At 39.7% G+C, this 22,374-nt stretch overlaps 3 protein-coding genes across 5 annotated transcripts; 1 reads left to right on the plus strand and 2 right to left on the minus strand.

Annotated features, from left to right (window-relative positions):
* Window positions 1–136: 136 nt before the first annotated feature.
* sephs1 (selenophosphate synthetase 1) lies at window positions 137–6,457 on the minus strand. The gene is made up of 10 exons (XM_084555596.1): window positions 6,434–6,457; window positions 4,582–4,757; window positions 4,367–4,463; window positions 4,177–4,280; window positions 3,905–4,012; window positions 2,673–2,827; window positions 2,478–2,568; window positions 2,259–2,358; window positions 1,900–2,112; window positions 137–1,402 (listed from the first exon to the last, which is right to left on the minus strand). Exons 2-10 carry the CDS (start codon window positions 4,675–4,677, stop codon window positions 1,188–1,190), a joined length of 1,179 nt encoding a protein of 392 aa, XP_084411722.1. The 5' UTR covers window positions 4,678–4,757; window positions 6,434–6,457; the 3' UTR covers window positions 137–1,187.
* A 1,342-nt stretch (window positions 6,458–7,799) lies between these two features.
* Window positions 7,800–12,146, minus strand: bend7 (BEN domain containing 7; the record flags this gene model as incomplete). The annotated part of the gene is made up of 10 exons (XM_084555982.1): window positions 11,989–12,146; window positions 11,371–11,448; window positions 10,864–11,217; window positions 10,184–10,300; window positions 9,769–10,106; window positions 9,180–9,287; window positions 8,921–9,038; window positions 8,527–8,640; window positions 8,332–8,373; window positions 7,800–7,858 (listed from the first exon to the last, which is right to left on the minus strand). The coding sequence occupies exons 1-10, from the start codon at window positions 12,050–12,052 to the stop codon at window positions 7,800–7,802; spliced, it is 1,392 nt and encodes a 463-aa protein (XP_084412108.1). The 5' UTR covers window positions 12,053–12,146.
* Window positions 12,147–13,428: 1,282 nt separating this feature from the next.
* prpf18 (PRP18 pre-mRNA processing factor 18 homolog (yeast)) lies at window positions 13,429–21,011 on the plus strand. Of its 3 annotated transcripts, none has more exons than XM_084554408.1 (10): window positions 13,429–13,592; window positions 14,690–14,767; window positions 16,324–16,425; window positions 16,521–16,634; window positions 16,947–17,093; window positions 17,318–17,386; window positions 17,693–17,833; window positions 17,916–17,987; window positions 18,069–18,224; window positions 20,098–21,011. In XM_084554408.1, the coding sequence occupies exons 1-10, from the start codon at window positions 13,527–13,529 to the stop codon at window positions 20,176–20,178; spliced, it is 1,026 nt and encodes a 341-aa protein (XP_084410534.1). In that variant the 5' UTR covers window positions 13,429–13,526; the 3' UTR covers window positions 20,179–21,011. The 3 variants fall into 3 exon arrangements, with proteins under 3 accessions (XP_084410534.1, XP_084410535.1, XP_084410533.1); XM_084554409.1 differs by having other exon boundaries at window positions 13,432–13,592; window positions 14,690–14,773; XM_084554407.1 differs by lacking the exons at window positions 13,429–13,592; window positions 14,690–14,767 and having other exon boundaries at window positions 14,795–16,425.
* The last annotated feature ends 1,363 nt before the right edge of the window (window positions 21,012–22,374 follow it).

The raw sequence follows: 22,374 nt of genomic DNA on the forward strand, positions 1-22,374 counted from the left end.
TTCAAATTAAAACACCTTTGCACATCCAGTACGTCGATAATCATTAGAAAATCTAATCTAAAAGTAAATCTAGTTGCTGATAAATAATTCTCAAGTTCTAAATACAAATTTATAATATTTTAATATCTTAAAATCAGACACCAAAAAAAGAACAATGTATTATCAGAGTAGTTTATTGTGAGGGGGCTGGTGGGATGGAGATTATACCTTGTCTCTCAACAGAGAGCTTCCAGATCAATTGCAGCTATTAGGCTAAAGAAAAGATCAGTGCATCTTCTAGTTACATTAAGAAATAAATGCATCAAGAAAACAGGTTCACCGATTCTATCGACGAACAACCTAGATTTCTTTTATTTTTAAGCGATTTTGAAATATCTGAATGAAACTCACATCTTATTGTTTGATATACTGGAAATGCAGATGCTATTAAGTTCATCTCCAAAGAGTTCTTTTAATTTATGACCAAACCATGACATGCACAATGAAGCAGCGTCACTTGTTCACGTGTAAAAACCTCGTCAGTGTCCGGTTTGATTCAGTTCATTCACGGGTGCAGCTCCAAAGTAGTGAGAATAAACCATCTTCTATTTGAATAGCCTATTTATTAGTTTATGTGGGGACAATACAAAAAGTCAACGTAATAAAAAAACAAGCCATTCTGGTCACACTCTTTCAAGGCATCAGTTACAGCAATGAACTAAAACTAGGCTTTATAACTGTACAAAGTGAATGGACAACAAACGAAAACACCAAACAAAGTTCGCTTGTTTGATGAGAACAGGTTTAAAAGAGCCGAGAGAGGCAACAGACTCCAGACTTTGTAAGATTCAAGGTGAATCATCATCATCATCATCATCAATCTCTTATCAGAAGCTGCCTGCCGGTCAAGCACATTTAACGTAACATAACACAACAGACACAAAAGGCAAATGTATTTTCAGTACTTCTTACCAATTTTTAATGATGGGGACACTGCAGGTTGAGTCCACTGGGTTGTAACGTGTCTCCTAGGCCACTGTGTGGGGCTGTTTTCATGTTGACACACGCCAACCCAGTCTTTCCTGTATACATACTATTTGTGTGTATATGTCAACACTCTAGGATGTTTTGTTTGAGTTTATGTGTCTAAAAATCACTCAGCAGAGCTTTCGTGTTTTTTTTCCGATCTACGACGCAGCGGAGGAGGATTAAGAAGTTGCACCAGGTGTTGGGTTGACATTCTGCGTGGCGGCTTGCGGTGCCACCTCTATGATTCGCGGCTTGTCAATGATGCGAGCAGTACGGTTTCCTTTCTCTACAATCCCGATGATCCATGCTTGGTGGCCCTCCCCGTATTTGGGGGATTTGATCTCGGCGCAGAAGCGGGCTGCCTGCTCCCGAGGCAAACAGATGAGCAGGCCTCCTAGAAAGAAAAAGGAGATTTTGTCAGTCTAGTGAGTTTTTTTTTTTTTAAATGTTGTTGGTGTGGACTCAGCTCTCTTAGTGATGGACCCAAGAGCTGCCTTTAATACTCGCACTGAATTTTGTTGTTGACATACTGACACATTTAATGCGATCAGATCAGTCTGTAATCCAGTCTTTGGTGGAGGAATAAAGAAGTAGGAATTTTGCCTTTTTTTGTACCTCACAGCTCAGTTCCTCTTAGCAGATTTTTCTCAGTACGCAGATAATACTTGTTGTGCCTTTCCCAAATCAAACATGCATATTAACTAGCTTACACTACTGTTTCCAAGAAATGGGTGGCCCAAAAATTCTGACAAGAGGCAGAAAAAAAGCCCCGAATCACACAAAACTCTTATACAAATGACGGATTACAGAGATGATGAGGCACTTTCTGAGGCTCATTCGCTTACTACTATAAAATATAAAAGGGACAAAGGGAGAACTGTGAAAACACACCTGACGTTTCGGGACAGGTGCCGTGCATGAGTCCAAACATGTTCCCACAGGCCTTGGACACGGCAGCCATCTTGGCAAGCACTGGGAGGTTGTGGATGACAAACGACACTTCACTTCTCTGCTGTCGTGCCAGCGTCTGAGCGTGGCCGAGGATGCCAAACCCCGTGATGTCTGTGGCTGCGTGAGCGTTGAAGGTGTGCATGAGACCGGCGGCTACGGGGGACGAGAGAAAGGAGGATATTTGAGATTTAGAGGAGCTCCTTTAACAAAATACAAATCTTTTCTGCCAATTTTATTTTTGTTTATATTTTTAAACTGTACAAGGCAGAAACGTTTAAACACATTCATTGAGGCTTTACCTGTCCTGTTGAGTCGGGCCATATTCATCATAGCTTCGTGATAGGCCAGCTCTACATCTTCCTGGGTTACCACCAGCTTTATCTTATTCCACTTCTCGGGCTAGAGGACAAGATTTAAAAAAAAAAGCATAAGTAGCATTAGTTGGTATCCTAAAAAAACAAACAAACAAAAAAAAGCAGTTTCCAAATTAAATAGTTTATAAATTAGCAGACACTTACAATATCTAACCACTGGTGTACTGCAACAGCCACTTGCGTTCCCAGTGGTTTGGTCAACACCAACACATCTCCTGGCACTGCATTGTCGGGCCTGAGGAACGTCAAACACGGAATCGTCATGATTTATTTATTAAGCGGCAAAGAGAGACACAAACAGCATAAGGAAGGGAATGTGAAGCAGGGATTCATTCCTACATAATAAACTCATTGGGCTGGCAGACTGTCGTAGCGACTCCTCCCATCACTACCCAGGGGTTGAGCACTGTCTGTCCCCCTGTTACAGATGTGCCCGCCTCCTCTGACGCATCCTTGAATCCCTGGATGATCAGTGGCATGACTTTGTCTCTCTCCTGTAAACACAGAGGGATGCAAAACAATGAGATGACACGATGAATTTTGTGTCGTTACATATATTTTTTTAAATAATATTATAATCCAGTCCTTTCATTGTTCTACTGTTTGTTGCCCACTTCAGTCTGCTAGCGTTGCTGTGCAACTCTGCTTAATGACTGTATATAAGACTGACAATTAAAGTGGGTGAAAAATTACTTTGCTGACCTATTTCCTCTTTTCTCAATCTTAATCTCTCCATCGCTTCTCACAGAGCTGATGGTCTCTTTCATTGTTAAAAAAAAAAAAAGTCAAAGCTGGTCATAGGTCATGTCAGCTGTTGCCAGCTAAAGGAATAACTTTATGTGAATGAATCTGATGACTAATAAGTGTTCGGGTTAGCTCTGTGTCAAAGGTCTGGCTTAGTTTGTTCATCTGTGTCGTAGGACTCCATTTTATCTTGGGACAGCGAAAGCGTCACTGTAATTTATCAGGGGAGTTGACTCCAAATAAACTAATGAGCTCATCTTTTCCAGAATGAATAAATATGTCAGCCAGCACATCAGTCTGGCTCATTAAAATATTTTCTATACTTTGTAATGGGCAGCAGGTTTTGAGTTTTTCTCACTCCGTTTTCCTTAGAAAGAGAAAATATATATTTTACAGCCCCTATAGGTTAGGAATGTGGTCAGCAGTTTTAATTATATCAGCTTGGGAAAATCATGTTTTTTCTGCTTTAGCCACTGTTATGGCAAATAAATCCAGTCAGAGGGAAACAGTAAGGCATTCAAAACACTTTGTCATGGCAGTCATTAATTAAGTTAATTGTTTTAAAGCAAGGTGGTTTGTGTTCTCATTAAGTAGGTTGTGAAAAATAAGGTTTGTAAAATCTGGATACATCATTTATTTTAAGGTTTGGGGCACATATTTAATCTACATCTAGGTAAATGTGGAGTATGCGATTGAAGACTAGAAGTCGGATCGGGCCAAAAACACTTGAGCGGCAGATCCCTAATAACAACAACAATAACAAACAGTTTTCTTTCATAATTACCAAGCTGTTTTTAATGTAATTATTTAAGTTCTGTGCCTCTTACTTTCTCTGACATTTTGTTGCTGACCCCCAGGAGCATCAACATGTTGTCACACTCTGTTACTCCCATGGCGTACAGGTCACTTAGAACATTGGCACAAGCAATTCTTCCCTACGAAAGAGAAATATGGAAAATAAAACACACAAAGGGTCAGTGGGTAAAGTTAATCAGTTTGACTTCATCAGAATTGTTTCATTGTGGCCTCGTTAATACAGTAGAATTAAGAAGACCACACTGGAGCAGACAGTAATTCTCGTGAAAGAGGGCATCCTTACCATCATGTAGGGGTCATCCACAATGGGATAGATGTAATCTGTCGTCTGGACCAGAGAAAGGCCTCCGTGTCTGAGGGGGATCACACAAGTATCCATGCCTATGCCTTCAAAAATAAAAGACCTCAATGTTAGAAGACCCGCTGCTGTTCAATTAAGCATTATTACAGTACTAAAAGAAGATCATAACTACCTAATCGAGGCATAACTGCCCCCAGGAACTGTTCATCTTCTTGATAGTGGTTCTCTTGTAAGGTTTCTAGAAGCTTCTGTAACACATCTTGGGGGACCTATAATCAGAGGACATTACAATCATTTTCTATGATGATAATCGATATCTTATCAAGAGGAAGGTATATTAATCCATACAAAGACAGTAAAAGGCAGATTTTGATATGGACATCCAACCTTGCAGCCTGTGCCCTTGAGCTCAGCAAAGCGTGTGAGCCTGAAGTTCTTGTCCAGCTCGTAGCTTTCGGGGTTAAAAGACTCCCTCACAGACATGTCTGAAGAAACTCTGGCTCCTCACCACTAGAACCACATCGACGACCGGGACACAACAACGGAACTGTTGATTAGAAACACTGTGTGGATATCACAAGAAGATTTTGTTAGTTAGACAGAAACAGAAACACATCAGCACCCCGTCTTTCGCCCAGTGATCGCTGGGATAGGCTCCAGGCCCCAGTGACCCTCTGCAGGATAAGTGGCCACAGATAATGTAAAAGTTCATTGACCACACTGTGATGCCATCTAAGATTACTCACAAGTGCATCATTTCAGTTGAGCCGTAATAGGTTCAACATCTCCGGAAACAGCAGTGCAATGAATCCTGCCTTTATACAGCTTATAGCAAGTGTCAGAAAACACTTGCTTCAACTATGTAGTCATTTTTCACCTTACAGTAAATATGCCAACTTTTAAATCAAAGTGTTTCTTGTTTTGACTGACGAACACAATCACAAACGAGAAGCTGAAAACAGCGAATGCTTCAGACTGATTCATCTGAAGCTTAATGAAATAACTGCAGATTAATTTTCTGTTGCAAAGCCAACCTAAATAATTGAGCATCCTTTGTAGCAATGACAGAGACAAATCAACACAATCAATGCTATCAAGCCAGGATACATTGTCGACAAAAAATTAGGTACACTGTACCAGAGCTGGTTTACAAATACAAATTAAATCAGCACATCTCTGACATGACATTGTCTCATGATTATATGAACAATTGTTTTTCTTTTTCTTTCCGTTTTGTGGATCAGTTGTATTAGATTGCAAGAATATATAACTCCGTGTGTTTTCATGTTAGGACACAATGCGTTTGCTATATTATGGCGGTCTAATAAGGAAAAAAATGTCAGTGGGGGTTGTTGGAAACTGAATGAATGACAAATGAATGACTTGTTAAAAATAGCAAGTTTCTCAATAGCGCCTTTGCAACACTGGCTAGATAAACTGATTCACTCCCGTATAGCATGAGTTAAAAATGAATGACCCGCGCGAAAATGGGAAACACTTTGCCACCTGACAGAGAAGCTAGCCGAGTTATTGGTTACCTATAATTCCGGTCTGTTGTTTAAACTAAGTTGCCTGGAGGGGCCCCTGCTCGTACACACACGGGTAGTGTTCAAGACTCAAAACGATTCCAAGTTCATTCAACCTTAAGACACTGGTGAACAGAGGTAAACATGTGTTCAGTGTGGTGTGCACAACAAAACATAATGTTGGGAGCATAGCGTTGAGACATATGTGGCCACAGTGGCAGTCACACGTATGTTTGTTTTGCTTTTAAGTGCAGTTTTCGGTTTCGTGCTAGCTCTTGCTAGCAAACGCTGATCCATGCATGAGGGGATGAGCATAAGCGGCTATGTAAAACAAAGAGCGGATAGCCTCCGAGTTAGCGATCTGTGACATATTAAAGACACACCCTGTGCACACTATGACCTAATTGTGACACGTAGTTGTGAATTACAGCGCCAGCTCGTTGCACATGTAAGTTAAAAAGTTGCGGTAAAGCGCCGAACAAAAATGTCGGCGGCGGAAAAAATTAACCCTTTCCTGTCCCTCGCCATGCGATGTGTGCAACATCAGAGTTAGTATCAACAAAACAACGCTCAACGTGCAACTTGTGGAAAGTTTGTAATGATGCGGTGCAATAGACGTGTTTACAATTGCCCCAGATGCGATTTTAGGACCAAAGCGGAGTTATATTCTTGCAACATTTCCCCTTTAATTGCTCTGTCCAGTTTATCCTTACCAGTTTCACGTTAGCGGTGGATCCCGACAGAAGAGCGGGGACGGCACCAGAATGCAATGGGGCAAGAATCGGGCGTCCTCGGAGAAAGCCTGTCGAGAATTGGCAAGTATAACGCTTCTAACTTTGGACTAGGCCACAAAATATTTGCGTTATTGGGTATAACTAAACATGGTTTAATTACAATATGTATCCGACCTCCTTTGGCCACCATAAAGCAATATATAATTTTTAACGATAAGAGGAATCTAACCAGATCTCAAAGGGTCCTTTGTCTGCACAGTGGCGGCCTCAACATCCCCTTTAATGGGCTGAGGAGTATGGCAACAAAATCTCTACAATGGAGTGTACCTTTAATTTACTGTTTTCCCTCCAACTGGAAATACAACAACACAACATTGCTTGGCTGCAAGTGAAGGTACTTTACAAAGACTGAGATTTCAAAACATTAATTATAATTATTGTCAGTTTGAAACAATACTTTACTTTACATTAGACTGTTATTAGGACTTCATTATTTGATGTAGAAAATCAACAACATGTAGCCAATATTGATCTCATTTCTTTTGTTAATAATATTGGAATGCATATAAAAAAAATGACATAAAAACTACATTGTGAAGAAAAAATCTTTAATGGCGAAGACAACAATCAGTTTCATATGCACAATAAGCAGAAATTAACAAAAATAAATAATTACTCCATCACAATATTTATAACAATAGCATTAATATGCATAGGCTAAATATTCTAATAATGAAAAAAAAAAGATTCATAGAATTACCTTTTTTTTTGTTAGCTAGATGGAGTATATCGCTTATTTTTTATTGGCAACATTTGTCAAAAATACATCACATATTAAGATGAATTTTAGGGCTCGGGAAATGTATGAGGTGGATGCCGAACTGCACATTACACCCACTGAAGTACGGGTCACTTAAAAGGCACAATCTACAATGGACAGCTTCCTGTAAAATGTAATTTCTGCAAAATATATGAATCCTATACATTTACAGTACTTTGTCTCATCTGAGACTTGTGACCTCTCCTAGAAATGACATGGAAACTAGGCAAGCGTGCTTTTAAGGCTCCTGGCTACAATGTCAACACCGTTCAGTACTAATCGGCACAAAATCCCAGACGTCGGTGTTTTAATGTGTGCCCAATGAAAAGCCTAATATACAGAGTATGACGGATGCGTGATAGAGAGAGAAGAGGATAACATTATTCATTTGGTCCTATTGTCATTTCCCTTTTCACCTATTGCTCATAGCAGTTAACAGCTGCAAAGGAAATGAGTGGCAAAATGCATGAGGAGAAATAATGAAGACAAATCATCTGCAGCAGGACTATTGTGGCAGCCGCTGAATCAACCAGTCACGTTCCCCACTGCCTGTTCCACACTTGCAGGTGTGTTATAATCACAGCCTGTAACAGAAGGAGAAAAATGCTGTTAAAATGCAATGTCTTACCAAAATGAAACAAATTAGTGCGAGCCCGTACAACAGATGGAGACACACTACTGTGACAGCTAGGTTGAAATATAGAGGTGAAAAAGTGGATGTGGTGCATGGTGAGAAGATAATTAGCTGACATTTTGGGAAGCTGCGTGAAAATGTCAAATGTCACTGTGACGGCATGACAAAAGGCCTGTGAGCCAATGAGCGAGGCAGCAGCACCAGTTTGTGTGTGTGAGCTGAGACAATGAGGTGGAGAGAGGTAAAGCCGTCGTGTGCTCAGAGGGGGACTGATGGAAAGATGCTGTAAGATGGAATACTGATGTGAGGGGAAAGGTGCAGATACAAGACAGTAAAAGCAGACAAGTGAAGAGATGTCCTGCAGAGTGTGTATATTAGCTCTGTGTATGTGTGAACCTTTTAAAAAATAATATAAGTTATTACTTGTGGAAGGTCCATGGGGGACTTCTTCTGCTTCTGCAGCATCTGAGGAACCAAAGGAAGAAGGAGTTTTACCAGACAGATTCACAGACGCCTTTCTCCTTGACTGTTAACCAAGACCGTTAAAACTGATTACAGACTAATACATAAAATACAATATAAATAAATATACAGTATACATTATTTAAGTCAGCAGACCTCTTTTCAGCCTCCTCCTGGCAAGTTTGATCTGATCTTGTAGGATCTGAACCCAGTCTCGTGGCCCAGGCAGCTTCTCTATTCTGTGTTCAGTGCAGTATTTCTCTGTAAACACTAGAAGTAATTCACACATCTGAGAAGTTACTCAGTCATCCCAGTCATGGTTTATCCACATGCTAAAATTAAGGCAACTAGACTTGCTTGAGTTTCACTTGTCATCCAAAAGGCGTGTTGAGTTTTAACTGACTGGTGAGAAATGAAGAAGCCTTTTGAATGACACCTGAAACATCATCATTTTAACAACTAGACATACAATACACACAATTAAAGTTTCCTCAGACAAGTTTCCTTGCAAAGGGACCAATTAAAGCTTCTACATCTTTCTCTCCCCTACCTTTAATAGCGCCCACAATGTTCTGGTCCAGGCCCTTACGGTTATCATTGAGCCCTCTCTTCCTTTTGCCATTTGGCAAGGAGTTAGCCAGGGTGGCATCATCGAAGAAGGCACACACCTTAACACACAGCACAGTTCTTGACCAAACATCACATTTACAAAGTAGTTGCACATTAAAATAAGCCATTAAACTGACATCTTTTTTTCATATTATAATGGGGAACGTCGCATTTGCTTTTTAGAAATTATAAATGCGCACCAGTTTCCGGAACAGCAGACTGCCAGAGCGTGTGTAGTTGACCAGAATGGAATCTAGCTGGGCCTTCGAAATGAACACATCATAATCCTCTGCAAGACGCACCTCAGACTGTGAATGAATCATACAGACAGACAGAGTGTTAATTATGAAGCATTGTGAAACACAACATAAATTCAGTTTTTAGAGGAAGAATGAGAGAACAACACAGAGCATGATCATCAGCCTTGATTAAATATGTTGTAGATGTTATTGCAAAATAAAACCTGAGAATGGTTGCACAAAACTTAACATCACAACAGGTGAAACAAAGATTCTCAGCTTTTAATTTAGGCATGTAATGCTAATGGCTTTAAAATTTCATAATTAATCCAACATATTACAGAGTTGTTTTTTTTTAATAGAAGTACAATTTTAATTCTGTAGCTCTATATAAATCAGGAAGGCAGTCTTATTTATCTGAATGAAATTAACAGATCCGTTTCAGTGAGAGTGAGTGCAGTACACACAAACTATAAATTTGACCTACAAGTTAAGCAGAGTAGTTACATGGACACATGTTGCTGCATAGATGCACTAACATGCAGATTACCTCTAATGCCTGAGGCTCCCTTAGGAGAGGATTGTGTGTATTGTTGACCGTTACTGGATCGTTCTGAGGCGGCAGCACAGAAACGTCAGAGGCGACGGGGTGAATGTTGGCCGATGCGTCCTGTTTCTCACATTCCTCCGTTGTTCCAGATTCAGCGGATGCAGTTTTAAGCAGTGATGCCTGCAGAGGTGTAAGAGCAGCTTTTCTAGCGCTAAATACAGTCAGTGGAGCCCCCTTATAGATTGCCCTCCTCTTGCGGGGCCTACGACGAGGAGTGGGGCCTGGACCAAGACGGGGTTGGCATGGTGATGTTGTCTGTTCCTGCCTTTCCAAGGACGCTAGAAGAAGACAAAAACTTTTTTTTTTTTTTAATCTCTTGGTATGTTTCACACCGTATTTGGGTGCATTTACTGACCTTTTTGAGTCTGCATCAGCCTCCTCATGGAACGCAGTTCCTGCAGAATAGCCTGCAAGGTGCCCTTACAGTTACACATACAGCAGGGGCTTTCTTGCACCTCAGGAGGGATTTCATCTGCAGGAGGTCAGTGGGACCTTGGTTAGTAAATCACTCACTCAGACATGCATACTTACAAGGGTGCAATGTGACGTAATGCAATCTAAAAATGCATCTTGAGATATGAGGGGGCTGGTCAAAGAATCTATAAGTAACAATGTTTTTGCAGAAGTCTTTTTGTCGCCAGTAACATATAAAAGAGTGACAAACAGTTGGATTATTATGTCACGGTGTAAACTGATTGTCATTAGTTGTCATAAGAAATCTTATGGTAATCTAACAGGGACCATTATTTAATGGACAGATGATGTAGTTGTGCCACACCTCATTTATAAATGGTCCCACTTTAAAGTGAATGCTTCAAAGAAAGGATGTCTCATTTTGTTAAATGGTTGCTGCCTTGACTCCTCTCTCTGTGTGTTTCTACCTTGCCTCCTATAGTCACATCAGGTAGGAGTGACTAAGACGAACACCAGCCGCTCAAAATAAAAAGAGCGGCTGGTGTTCAGCACTTGAAAATCATTTTACTTTGGGAAACAGAAGTCGTGTTTTGCTCCTCTTCGGACATGCTCCAACCCTACCGTTAGCTTCGTTCACTTTCATCAAGTCCTTCGTGTTGTTGAGGATGCGGAGGGCTCTGGAGCGGGTGCTGTACTGGCCGCAGCCCGGACCGTTGGGGATGGAGGAGGACATGGATGAAGGTGAAGGCCCTGGGTCACCTGCAGAGTTCCAGTTGTTACTTTGGTGGTCCTCTGACACATGAGATAAAAGTGCAGGCTGATGTACCCAGCTCAGATGCCTATCCTGGGGCTCCTTTATTGAGCTGTCCTGCTCTGTTCCAGTACGCTGGTACACCCTGCCAGTTTTATCACTTAGTAGCCTCATCATTCCAGTGATTTGCCTTTTGATCTCCATGCCCTCGTCCTCCAGCCAAGCTACATGGAGAGAGAAGGATATGGGTAAAACTATTTTGATTAATTTATGCTATACTGTGATATCTATCTATCTACTATTTATATGTATCTATCATCATACATACATATATATAAAGATATATATGACAAATAAATGCTTTAAATGACATATACCATCAGGCACAGCAGCATCTTTAGGTTCGCCATTGGCATCTTTGCATCTGGAGTTCATTATACATGAAGGTTCAAAATCTACAAGAAAAAGAGAAAGGTTCGTTTTCAGCTCTTAAACAAATGCAGTAAAAAGGTTTTGGAGGAGGCGTTGGGGCCTTTTAATCTTGAGGCTTGTGCAGGCTGATGAGCTGTGATGTCAACCAAAGCAGAACACCCCCTCCCATCCCATGAAGAAACCACCACCTGTAGGTGGTATGAAGTAGCATAGTCAAGAGTGGAGGTCTGGAGCTCCCAGCTTCAATGAAAAGTGATCCTTTGAAGCTGCGTTTTACATTGTCAGAGTGCGCAACATCTTTTCACATTTTGGACTATTTGCCTACTTAATTATTACAAATCTAATCGGAAGGCTGATACTGACGTCCAGAAAGGCTTTTTTTTTTTTCGTGTGAGACTAGAATGATCAGAGTTAGCTGTTGGGTAAAATCAAAGGCTCAGACTGGGAATTGTGGTGGCCATGGCTTTTGTTTTCAGAGTCGTCTCCGCTGGCACACAGCGCCAGACAAACAGCCAGACACAGACGCGCGTCTTGCACGGTCTTGCATTCATTCAGCAGCCTACCTTCATCCGTGACCAGTTTAAAGCTCTGCGACTTCCTTCTCCTCTTCCTTTCCCCAAACTCCATCTTCAGACGGAATATCCAGTAAGTCGCGCAGTCGAAAATTGCTCTTCAGAGAGACGAAATCAGTGACTAGGACACACTCGCGGAATCACTGTCCGTCTGCCTTATTAATCAGTTAAATTTCTCCTCAGGCTGCGCTACAGATCCTGGGATCGGCACATTTTCACCGCGCTAAGCTTAATTGGACCAGATAAATGCCACTGTGTGATCCATTCCCCTTCGCAACCTGATGCTGGTTGTTCCCTTTCGCCATGTAAATAAATTAATGACTTTAATATTAAAAATCCTCACATATCCCTTTGCGCCACCTGATGGTATGTTCTCATCTAAAAGGTCGAGTCAGACATTTGTCACTGTACTGTCCAGACAGTGAACTGGCTTCAACAATACCACTAATGAAACCTTTACTAAGGCAGCAAACATAAACGTTTTTTTTTTTTTCTTCTAGCTTCTGAAATCATTATCAGACGAATACTATTATTAGTGCCTTACGTTTACTTTATTTTAAAGTCTGAAGGGTGTATCAGATAACTGGAAGTCACTGTTGAGGTGTTTTGTATTAGGCTACAACAAAATGCTGCTGTGGCAGTCAGAGTTCAGACTATATATAATAGTTTTGTAAGCACGTTTCTCTGTGAAACTGGTGCAGTGCATTAAATGATAATTATTTATTTATTTTTTTGTTTGTTTTTTAATGCAGCTTTAGGCTATATAAATCCAGAGTCACTGGCAGAAAATATGGGGCTTGTGTTTAAATTATGACTAGTTATGTTTCTCTTCCCGTATTTTCCCATATTTTCCCATATTTTCCCCATTCTCAGGTCAAAACTGGAATTTACAGAATTTAGGAAGTCACATCAGACTTTTTCATACTTTGTTCATGGAGTGAGTGCAAAAATTTAAATCTACTGGTGTAGTTATGTATGCTGTTATAGACCCTTACATACATTTTTTTTTAGTGAATTCTGAATTGTTAAATGCATACACGCTTTAAATTAAAGAGCTAGTCTGTTAGTAAACTAAACTTTATTTGTGCAAGGCAGGATGTCTTATTTTGATTATATCCCTGATATAATTTTGACTCCATGGCCATAATAAATACAAAACCATATTTTCAGTTTTCCTTGTTGCCATTATTGTGAAAATTACCCAATATAATATTTTAAAACCTAAAATATCTCTCACACTAAACACATCTAAACAAGAACAGAGTATTTGGTCAATGAGTTGATATCAATTTAAAGTCAATGAGAAAATAGTGTCACCTAATCATAGACTGCATATTAAGATAAATGTCTTACTCTTTTATTTTGAAATAATCAACAACAAAAAAAGTAGACAATTGGGGACTCTTACGCTGAAATTCCATATTCTGGGCTTTTCGTTCAACTTCCGGTTTAAGCATTTCGTTAGTAGCATTGTAGCCACAGTTCAACTGGTTGTTCATAACAACACCCCAGTTTTATTCTCTCCTGAAATGGATATTATAAAAGCTGAAATCGCGAGGAAGAGGAAACTGCTCGAAGAAAAACAGCTCGTTGACGTGAGTATCTGATGAAAATGCTTGTTTTTGTAAGCTAGCCGCGTTGCTAACATGTTTACTAGATTAGCTAGTAACGTTCAGTTCAGTATAGTATTTTTCCAGAAATATCTTTTTTGCTGCTTGTTTGGATAGATTCATTGGTAGAGTACTGAACTACGCTCAAATTTTAAATATATCTAACACTAGTGATTAAACATAGACTTGTAGTTTTGGGATTTGTAATTAAAATGGATACAGGTAGCTAGCAGATACTACGTAACGTCACGTTAACGTTGAAGTATAACAGTATATATTGAAATGTTGATATTCGGTTTGAAATTATGACACATTATCAAACTTAAACGTGCTTTTTCTCACATTGATCCACCTCCAAGAGTACACGTTAGCCACGTACCGAAAATCAGATGAAGTAAACTATATGCAATGTGATTAAAACTAACAACAAAAAAACAATAATTAATGCACGCTTATGTTACAACAGCACTGATGAGTACTAAAATCTGAAGTTAAAATTATAAATTGTCTGCATAAATTAAGATTTGTTGAAAAGATAGCATTTAAAATAGATGATTAGATGCAGTGTGTTTGTGCATAGAGACAGTTGGCAGTTAAACTAGATAACTAGCTAAACTAATGTAGTCCCATGCAGTGAATTGTGCTGTTGTTCATAAAGTTACACGGCAATGCTCGATTCTTGTGTTTTTTCATCTGCATAGTCATTTTGGAAGATGTGTTTTCTGATGCACTTGAAAGACAATGCATTAAACTCACTGGAGTTTTTGCTCATCTCATTCAGATCAGTTTAAATAATAAAAATGTCTTTTCGTATAATGCTGTGCAGTTACACAAACTGCATCCTCAAGTTTACCCAATAAAATGATCAAACCAAGTGGATATGCAACATAATACCTTCTTGGGTGAACTATTAAATCTATATTGGATGAAAGGTGCTGGCAAAAGAAAAAAAAAAAAAACAGCATGGAATTTCTTTAGTGTGACAGTGTTGCTTACCTTAGCATACCACCAGTATGATCATTGTGATGCTTACAGAGTTTGATTTAAAGTGTAAAACTAGCTAATTATCTTTCTCTTTCCAGGATTCCAAAAGGTTCTTTAAAAGGTCTGATCTTGCACGCAAGGAACAAGAGGATTACTTCAAAAGATGTGGATATAAGGTTGAAGTCAGCATCCCTTTTCCTTAAACATCTGCTTTTTAATCGTTTCTCACACGTTAATTTAATACTGAAGTTTAATATTTTGCCAACAAACAATATAAGGTCAGGTTTTATTCTCAGGTGAACATATAGTATCTGTGTCTGTGTTTACTGTGCTGTTTTTCCCCCAAACTGCCTCTGCTGCCTGCATCTGTAGGTTCAGAGAGAGACTCCTGAGTGCCAGGTATGGGATTGCACAGTGAAGGTAGCAAACAGGATGCATGATAAAAGGATAAAGCACACTGTGTCCCAAAAGCTTCCGCATCCTTTCTGAAAGTTCACTCACTGAAGCTTGTGAAGATGAAAGCAGGAATGACATGGTGGAGACAATTTTATTTTCCAGTACAGTTGTTTCAAATGGCCCCATGAGGACTGGATTTCTTTCATACAAGATGCTTGGATAAATCAATTTCATCAGTGAACATTAACTAATTGGATACTCGTCTTTCAGAAATAGACATTTTTACCCGCTCTCGTCTGCTTACAGTGCTTGAGAAATGTACTCATTTCAAGGCTATTCTAAAACAAAGTGTAATTCTGTTTAATTTCAATGTGTAAATATTTCATGTAAGTGTGAAATATGATATTCAAAGCATGAATTTATTCAAATTCAAATGCAGTTTCTGAATATGTTGAACCATCTCATGCGTTCAATACCATTGATACAGTATATGGTTTTAACAGTTTATTTCTATGTGCCCAAACCTCTGTCACACCTAGATATAAATTCTGCAACAGCTGTGTTATAACCACTTGTCTGAGAGCATGGGAACAAGGAAAGGAAGCCACAAAGCCAAAGTGGGACACAGCCGCAGTGTGGAATACAGCATGGGACACTGAGCCAAATTAATAATATATTTTGTTATCAAGCTATGCTTCTTGTTTTGCAAATCATTTTTGATAGAAATTTTAATATGGAGACCAACTATAAGTGTTCCCTGGTTTTGTTTTCTGCCTTCTAACAGTTGCTCTATGGAGAATGGAGTTCTGTTCTACTTTGTTCAAAGCTCAAACTTTAAACTATTCTCTTTGTACACGTCTAGTATAATATGTTTATTTGAGCCAGAGCCATTGTTTGTTTGGAAGGCTTTTTGTCACCATTTCCTGATTGTTCTTTTAGATTGTGCTTGTTAAACCACAATCTAAGAGTTTCAGGATGCATGTGCCCATGAAAGCATGATCCGGTACTATAATTTAATTCAACTGAATTTATTTCTGATGTGATGAGGCTTTAGTTGTTGCAGCCACTGTTCAAATTCCACTAAAGGAAAGTTAGGTTATTAATATAACAATCGCTAAGATATGTGTGTGTTCTGTGTTTTGTATTTATAGAAGAGTTGCAAGTAAGATAGGGATGCGAGTGTATGCTAATGTTAGTGACACACATATTTTTCAGTCACAAAGTTTCATCTCATGAAAACATTTCAGTTGTATTAGTGATTTTTCGTCAAATTCTGAACCTCCACATCCCCCTAGTAACGTCAGTATATTTCTGTTCCCTCAATGTTGTCCTGAAGATTGATAAGAATGAGGAAGATGAGCCGTCCACCGCCGCTAATCCAGTGTTGGAAATGGAGTTAACTGAAGAGAAGCTGCCAATGACTCTGTCACGACAGGAGGTGAGTCTTTATATAACACCGACTCCTCCCTCTCAGTAGATTCTTGTCCCATGTTTCATGTTAAATGTGTATTCTGTGTTGCCCTGTTCGTGTAGGTTATTCGACGGCTTCGAGAACGAGGGGAGCCAATCCGATTGTTTGGAGAGTCTGATTATGATGCCTTCCAGAGGCTCAGGAAAATTGAGATTCTGACACCAGAAGTAAACAAGGTAGGGCTGAGTGTGTCTTCATCCAGGTTCAGAACGAAGCCTCTGGAAAATTTCAAGTCACTATTATCATAACGGTGTCTTTTAACAGGGCCTTTATTCACGTATGTTAAGCATTACATTTCTGTCAGTTGACCTATCGCCTTACAGATTTATCATGTTTTGTTCAAAACGGCTCCAGACAAACTCTGTGAAGTGGTGATGCCGAGTTTTTTTAAAACAACAGAGTCTCACGTTGCTGAGTGACAAAACATTGATGTTATGGTCTGTTAGAGTTTTTGCTCACAATATTTGCTGCTGCGTCTGTGCGTCCAGGGTCTGAGGAATGACCTGAAAGCAGCCATGGACAAGATCGACCAGCAGTACCTGAATGAGATTGTTGGAGGAACAGAGCCAGGGGAGGTGGACACGCAGCATGACCTGAAAGTGCACGAAGAAAACACCACAATAGAAGAACTTGAGGTACAACACACTGTGGAGCCATGTGCTAGGGAATGGTTACCCAAATATTAAACAATGTCAGATCAAGTTTTGGAGAAGTTTGATGCGATGACTACTTATGTGCTTACTAGACGGTTATTTAGAATCTTACTGGCATCACAAAACATTTTATGTTTTTTTTAGCAGAGGTTGTCTTTCAAGCTTGTGGTTGAAGTTTATCTCTTTATATTGAATTTATCCCCAAGGTTCTTGGAAAAAAGTTGGGTACAGGGGACGATGATGGAGACCAGGACGTTATCCACAAATTTTTGAGGGTAAGGCAAGAAAGTCATACTCCACCTTTGATCTAGAGGGTGCTGTTGGATCAAAATGTCTACGCTACTAACGTGGCTGCTATTCGTGTTGTTCTTTATTCTTTAACAGTGCTGTATTGCATTGATCATCAAGTAGAGAAACATTGTTAAACAGACGAAGAATTAAATATCAAGTGCTTGTGTTTCTAGTGATGTATTTGAATGCCACATGTCAAGAACAAATAATCCTAATCTGATTAGTGTTTGTCATAAATCCAGTTCTTAGAAGCATTTTCTCAAAAGCCGTGTTTTCCTTTGTGATTCTAGTTTCTCCTTGGTGTTTGGGCCAAGGATCTGAACAGCCGAGAGGACCACGTGAAGCGCAGTGTTCAGGGCAAGCTGGCCAGTGCAACGCATTCACAGACTGAGTCTTACCTCAAGCCTCTCTTCAGGAAGCTCAGGAAGAAGGTAACACTTGTGGAGGAAGTTAAACAAGCTACAACATGTGGTTCATGGCAGTGTGGGTTTATTTCATCATCATCTCTTTCAGAATTTACCAGCTGACATCAAAGAGTCGATCACAGACATCATTAAATTCATGTTGGAGAGAGAATATGTCAAGGTATGGTAATATCATGTACCCCCTTTTATTGTTGTAGGTTCATTGCTACGCATTTCAATAAGTTTGCAAAATTTCTTTCAGGCGAATGATGCTTATCTACAGATGGCCATTGGTAATGCTCCCTGGCCTATTGGTGTGACTATGGTCGGCATCCACGCCCGTACTGGGCGAGAAAAGATCTTCTCCAAACACGTGGCCCACGTTCTCAATGACGAGACCCAGAGAAAATACATTCAGGTGAGATCATCTCCAAAATCTAAAGCCTTGTTGGTTTAGACTTATTTTCAGAGCCGCGTCTATTGCCTAGTTTCATAGGATAAAATACTATCTAATAGGTATAGCTACTGATTTCCTCAATCAGTTCAATTCTGATTCACAAGGTCCCATTTCAATTCAATATCGATTAATTAAAAAAAATAAATAAATAAACATTTCAGTCTCAAAAAGATTTGCATTGTTGTGAAAGACAATTTTACAAAAATAATCTTGCAAGTTTTACGAAAATAGAACTTTGACCAAGTGCTCTTCTCTGTGGTCATACTTTATAAATCCAAAATGCTACCGCACATCAGTTTTCAGGCTTCTCAGGGTTGTAGCTTCTGTCATGTTTGGATCTCCTTCACACTTGGACTGATCTCAGTGCACCGTGTTTCGTGACTGGACATGTGAAAGTACTGGCATGAGACTGCAGCAAAATTCCTAACAAGAAAATGCAGGAAATGGTGTATATTTAAAATATGATCCAAATATTTAATTCAATTCAATTCAATTCAATTTTATTTATATAGCATCAATAACAATACAAATCATCTCAAGACGCTTTACAAAACCCGGCCTGAAACCCCCAGAGCAAGCCTGAAGGCGACGGTGGCAAGGAAAAACTCCCTTTATTTAATGAATCAATATTGAATGTTTCAAATTGAATTGTCTGGGGTTTTTTTAGATCCATTTTTACTGTCTAATAACTGGTCTTATATTTATATTTTCCCACTTTTAGCGACTGAAAACATTTAAAGGGGAACTCCGGCGCAAAATGAACCTGGGGTTAATAACACATGTGTACCGAGTTCGACCGTTCTCTGGTATTTGTTTTCATGTATTTGTTTTGTTAGTCAAATGTGACCAGTTTTCTTGCAAACCGCTATTTAGCGTATAACGCTAGCCTTCGGGGCACACCGACACATAAAAAGAAATCGCTATTTCTATACCACTAACAAGGCTCACAATATCACCACACTTACACGGTAGCATAACTAGGGTCTCTACATGTAAACCGAAGCATTGAGAACTTTGCAAGTATACAGGCAGTTTATTAAAAAAGGAACACAGTACCGTTCGCGTCCGGCTCGCTTATCCAGGCGGGCGCCATCTTGGGGAAACTGAACTGTCTGTTGCCGGAAGAAAGCACTGAGAGCACTGAACGAAGAGAGTTCAGTTTCCCCAAGATGGCGCCCGCCTGGATAAGCGAGCCGGACGCGAACGGTACTGTGTTCCTTTTTTAATAAACTGCCTGTATACTTGCAAAGTTCTCAATGCTTCGGTTTACATGTAGAGACCCTAGTTATGCTACCGTGTAAGTGTGGTGATATTGTGAGCCTTGTTAGTGGTATAGAAATAGCGATTTCTTTTTATGTGTCGGTGTGCCCCGAAGGCTAGCGTTATACGCTAAATAGCGGTTTGCAAGAAAACTGGTCACATTTGACTAACAAAACAAATACATGAAAACAAATACCAGAGAACGGTCGAACTCGGTACACATGTGTTATTAACCCCAGGTTCATTTTGCGCCGGAGTTCCCCTTTAATGTTAAAATGTTGCCCCGTACTCTGCAGGAATGAATAATATTGATTTCAACTATACATTATATCTCCAGAAGCAACGTAAAGATCATACAGCTATAGTCATATAATGTCAGTATTGTATATTAAAATTAATCAATGTAAACTCATGTTTTTATGTCTAAACACGTCTAAAATAATGTTGCTAAACCATTAGCATGACTTCTTATCTCGAAGGTGGATTCTTCCTGAGCTCATCTAAAAGTGGCATATAGTTAGTATTAAATATATAGCTAAATTGTATTTCTTTGTTTTTATTTTTCTCTCTACAGGGACTGAAGAGACTAATGACCATCTGCCAGAAACACTTCACAACTGTTCCATCAAAGTGTGTGGAGTACAATGCTCTTTAATCTGTAAAATTTGATTTGTCCTGCAGCTCAGATATGTTTTCTGTAATGACTTAATTGTGGTGGTTGTGGCTGAACATTTTCTGGATCTTCTAAACTAAGGGCCTTAGATTTCATGTGATTTCTTAAGGGATTAGTCTTCAAGAAAATGCATAATTCAACCGGGTAGGGTGAGTAAGCCCTGTGTGAATAGTCAACATGAAGTGTATTACAAGTATCTCAGATTTAACTGGAGAGCACTCTGTAACTATCAAGTCTCACGGTCCTTACAGTGTACTGTTGGGAAAACCTGTCATGCTATTAATAGTCACAAGTCTTCAGGTCTTCTGAGCGTCTATGAATGATGCTTCAAGCTGCAGGACATATTAAAGATTGAGGAGTTTTACTCTCTATAAAAAGATATTTCCTTAATATTGGCTTACATAAGTTTTTCAGAGAGTTATTTTAACTGCTGTAGCAAGCAGAATGCCAAGTGTAAGTTTTATTACACCGGAGATGTCACGTATTATTGACATGCTAAAACCGCTGCAGATTCATTTTGATGTGCATGTTTTCAGCAGATAATGAACCCAATCCATTTGTCACTGTACCAGCTTGGCTAGGAAATTGTTTGTAGTTTTGTTTCACCAGCTGTCTGGATTCTTTGCTTTTTTTTTTCATTTGTGGAAAGTAAATTTCCCCTTTTGAGATAAATTTTGAGCTATAGTTGTTTGGATTTCTTTTCTGCTCTCCTGCAGCTGGACTGCGACTGCTAAAGGGGTTTATTTTTAGTCACTTTAGTTTGTCTTTACAAACTGCTTATAAGAAGCTTCTCTAATAAAGGACGTCTCACCATAGCATGCTTCAGTACATTTTTTTATTGCACACTGTAATACTGTAAGAATTCATATTAGTCAGATATAAATAGGTAATTAAGGAGCTGGTGTCATATTATGTGCATGACTGGACAGCAATCCAACACATCATTTAGGCAAAATAGCAGATAGCAAAACTACTGGATGGTTTCCAAGCCGGTAACATCCAGCGTCATACACTGACCTTATTACGCTGAGTAACCATGGCGATCTGATCTGCTCCTTGTCGTGATAGTATGTTCTTGGCTGCCTGAACTCACGTCAGCACCGCTTCGGTCTGTCAGCTCTGAGCACGTCACTGTTTACAGACTCAGCTGGGCAGGCCGACAGTTGGCAGCGTGAATTCTGTGAGCTAAGCTGGATTTTCCTCTGAACTTCTCCACATTCAGAACCCACATCGAACCCACAGTGACGAGGAATGCATCCTTTCAAACCGTTGCATTGGGGAAACGTTTAAAATGAGGAAACGGGGGCGAAGTCTTCGCGTTTATCCATCCGTGGAGTCTGTTATCTCATCCTTGAGATAGAGTAAGCTAAATATTTTGGTTCTTGTGCAGTCTACTCTGATGCGTCACTGTCAGCAGTGATGTTAGCCAAGGCCTTGAAATGATGGTATGTTTGCAGTTCACTGTAAGTTAACAAGAGACTTCTTTGTGTTCTTATCATACTGTGGGGTTTCTGTGAGGTCTGTGGTCTCCCAGCCAGCAGAGGGAATAATTCAATAATCATTTTAGTTGGGTACAAAAAAGTAAGTCCAGAATTATTCAAATTGAAAGAAAAACAGAACAGAACTTACTTAGGTACGTCATACTGAAATCATTAGAACAACATGGCGTGGTGTTGGAAGAAAAACATTGTGTTACTCAAACAAATGTGAAATTGAAAAGTCCAAAACACATGCCGACACAGTGGGCAGTAAGGGCTACATGCCTGGCTTGTAGAACGAACACAGTGGGGGACAAATTGTGCGGGAAGGCAGCTCAGTGTTGGACTTTAAACACTGTAGTTTGTAGGTGAGCATGGGCATAACAACTAAGACTCCATATTTGTGCATATTAATAGGGTTTTACAAGTTTGGAGTCATCAAAGAATATTTAATTACTAATAGGACAACTCAAAATCCATAGCTCCATGTTGGACTTCCTGTTTCTAACACTGATTAAGTGTGTGCATCAGAGTGACTGTTTCCCTGACACCCTCTGTCTCTCTGTGAAACGTCCTCTCTCTCGTGGCTCCCCCTCTGTCTCTTGAACGTCCTCTTCACATCGAAGCCATTAAAATATGTTTGAAAGGACCGCACGCTGAAAGGTGACCTCATCCCATCCTCCAAGCCCTGACCCTGCAT

Source organism: Chelon labrosus (assembly GCF_963514085.1).
Source record: "Chelon labrosus genome assembly, chromosome: 11".
NCBI classification, from domain to species: domain Eukaryota; kingdom Metazoa; phylum Chordata; class Actinopteri; order Mugiliformes; family Mugilidae; genus Chelon; species Chelon labrosus.

Coding starts and splice junctions, on each gene's coding strand:
- sephs1 (XM_084555596.1), bottom strand. CDS start 4,677: ATGTCTGTGAGGGAGTCTTTTAACCCCGAAAGCTACGAGCTGGACAAG. Junction 4,464..4,581: donor TCAAGGGCACAGGCTGCAAG/GTTGGATGTCCA, acceptor CTCTGATTATAG/GTCCCCCAAGATGTGTTACA. Junction 1,403..1,899: donor CACCTGTCCCGAAACGTCAG/GTGTGTTTTCAC, acceptor TTTTCTTTCTAG/GAGGCCTGCTCATCTGTTTG.
- prpf18 (XM_084554407.1), top strand. CDS start 16,171: ATGCTAATGTTAGTGACACACATATTTTTCAGTCACAAAGTTTCATCT. Junction 16,635..16,946: donor TGACACCAGAAGTAAACAAG/GTAGGGCTGAGT, acceptor CTGTGCGTCCAG/GGTCTGAGGAATGACCTGAA. Junction 17,834..17,915: donor TCAGGAAGCTCAGGAAGAAG/GTAACACTTGTG, acceptor CATCTCTTTCAG/AATTTACCAGCTGACATCAA.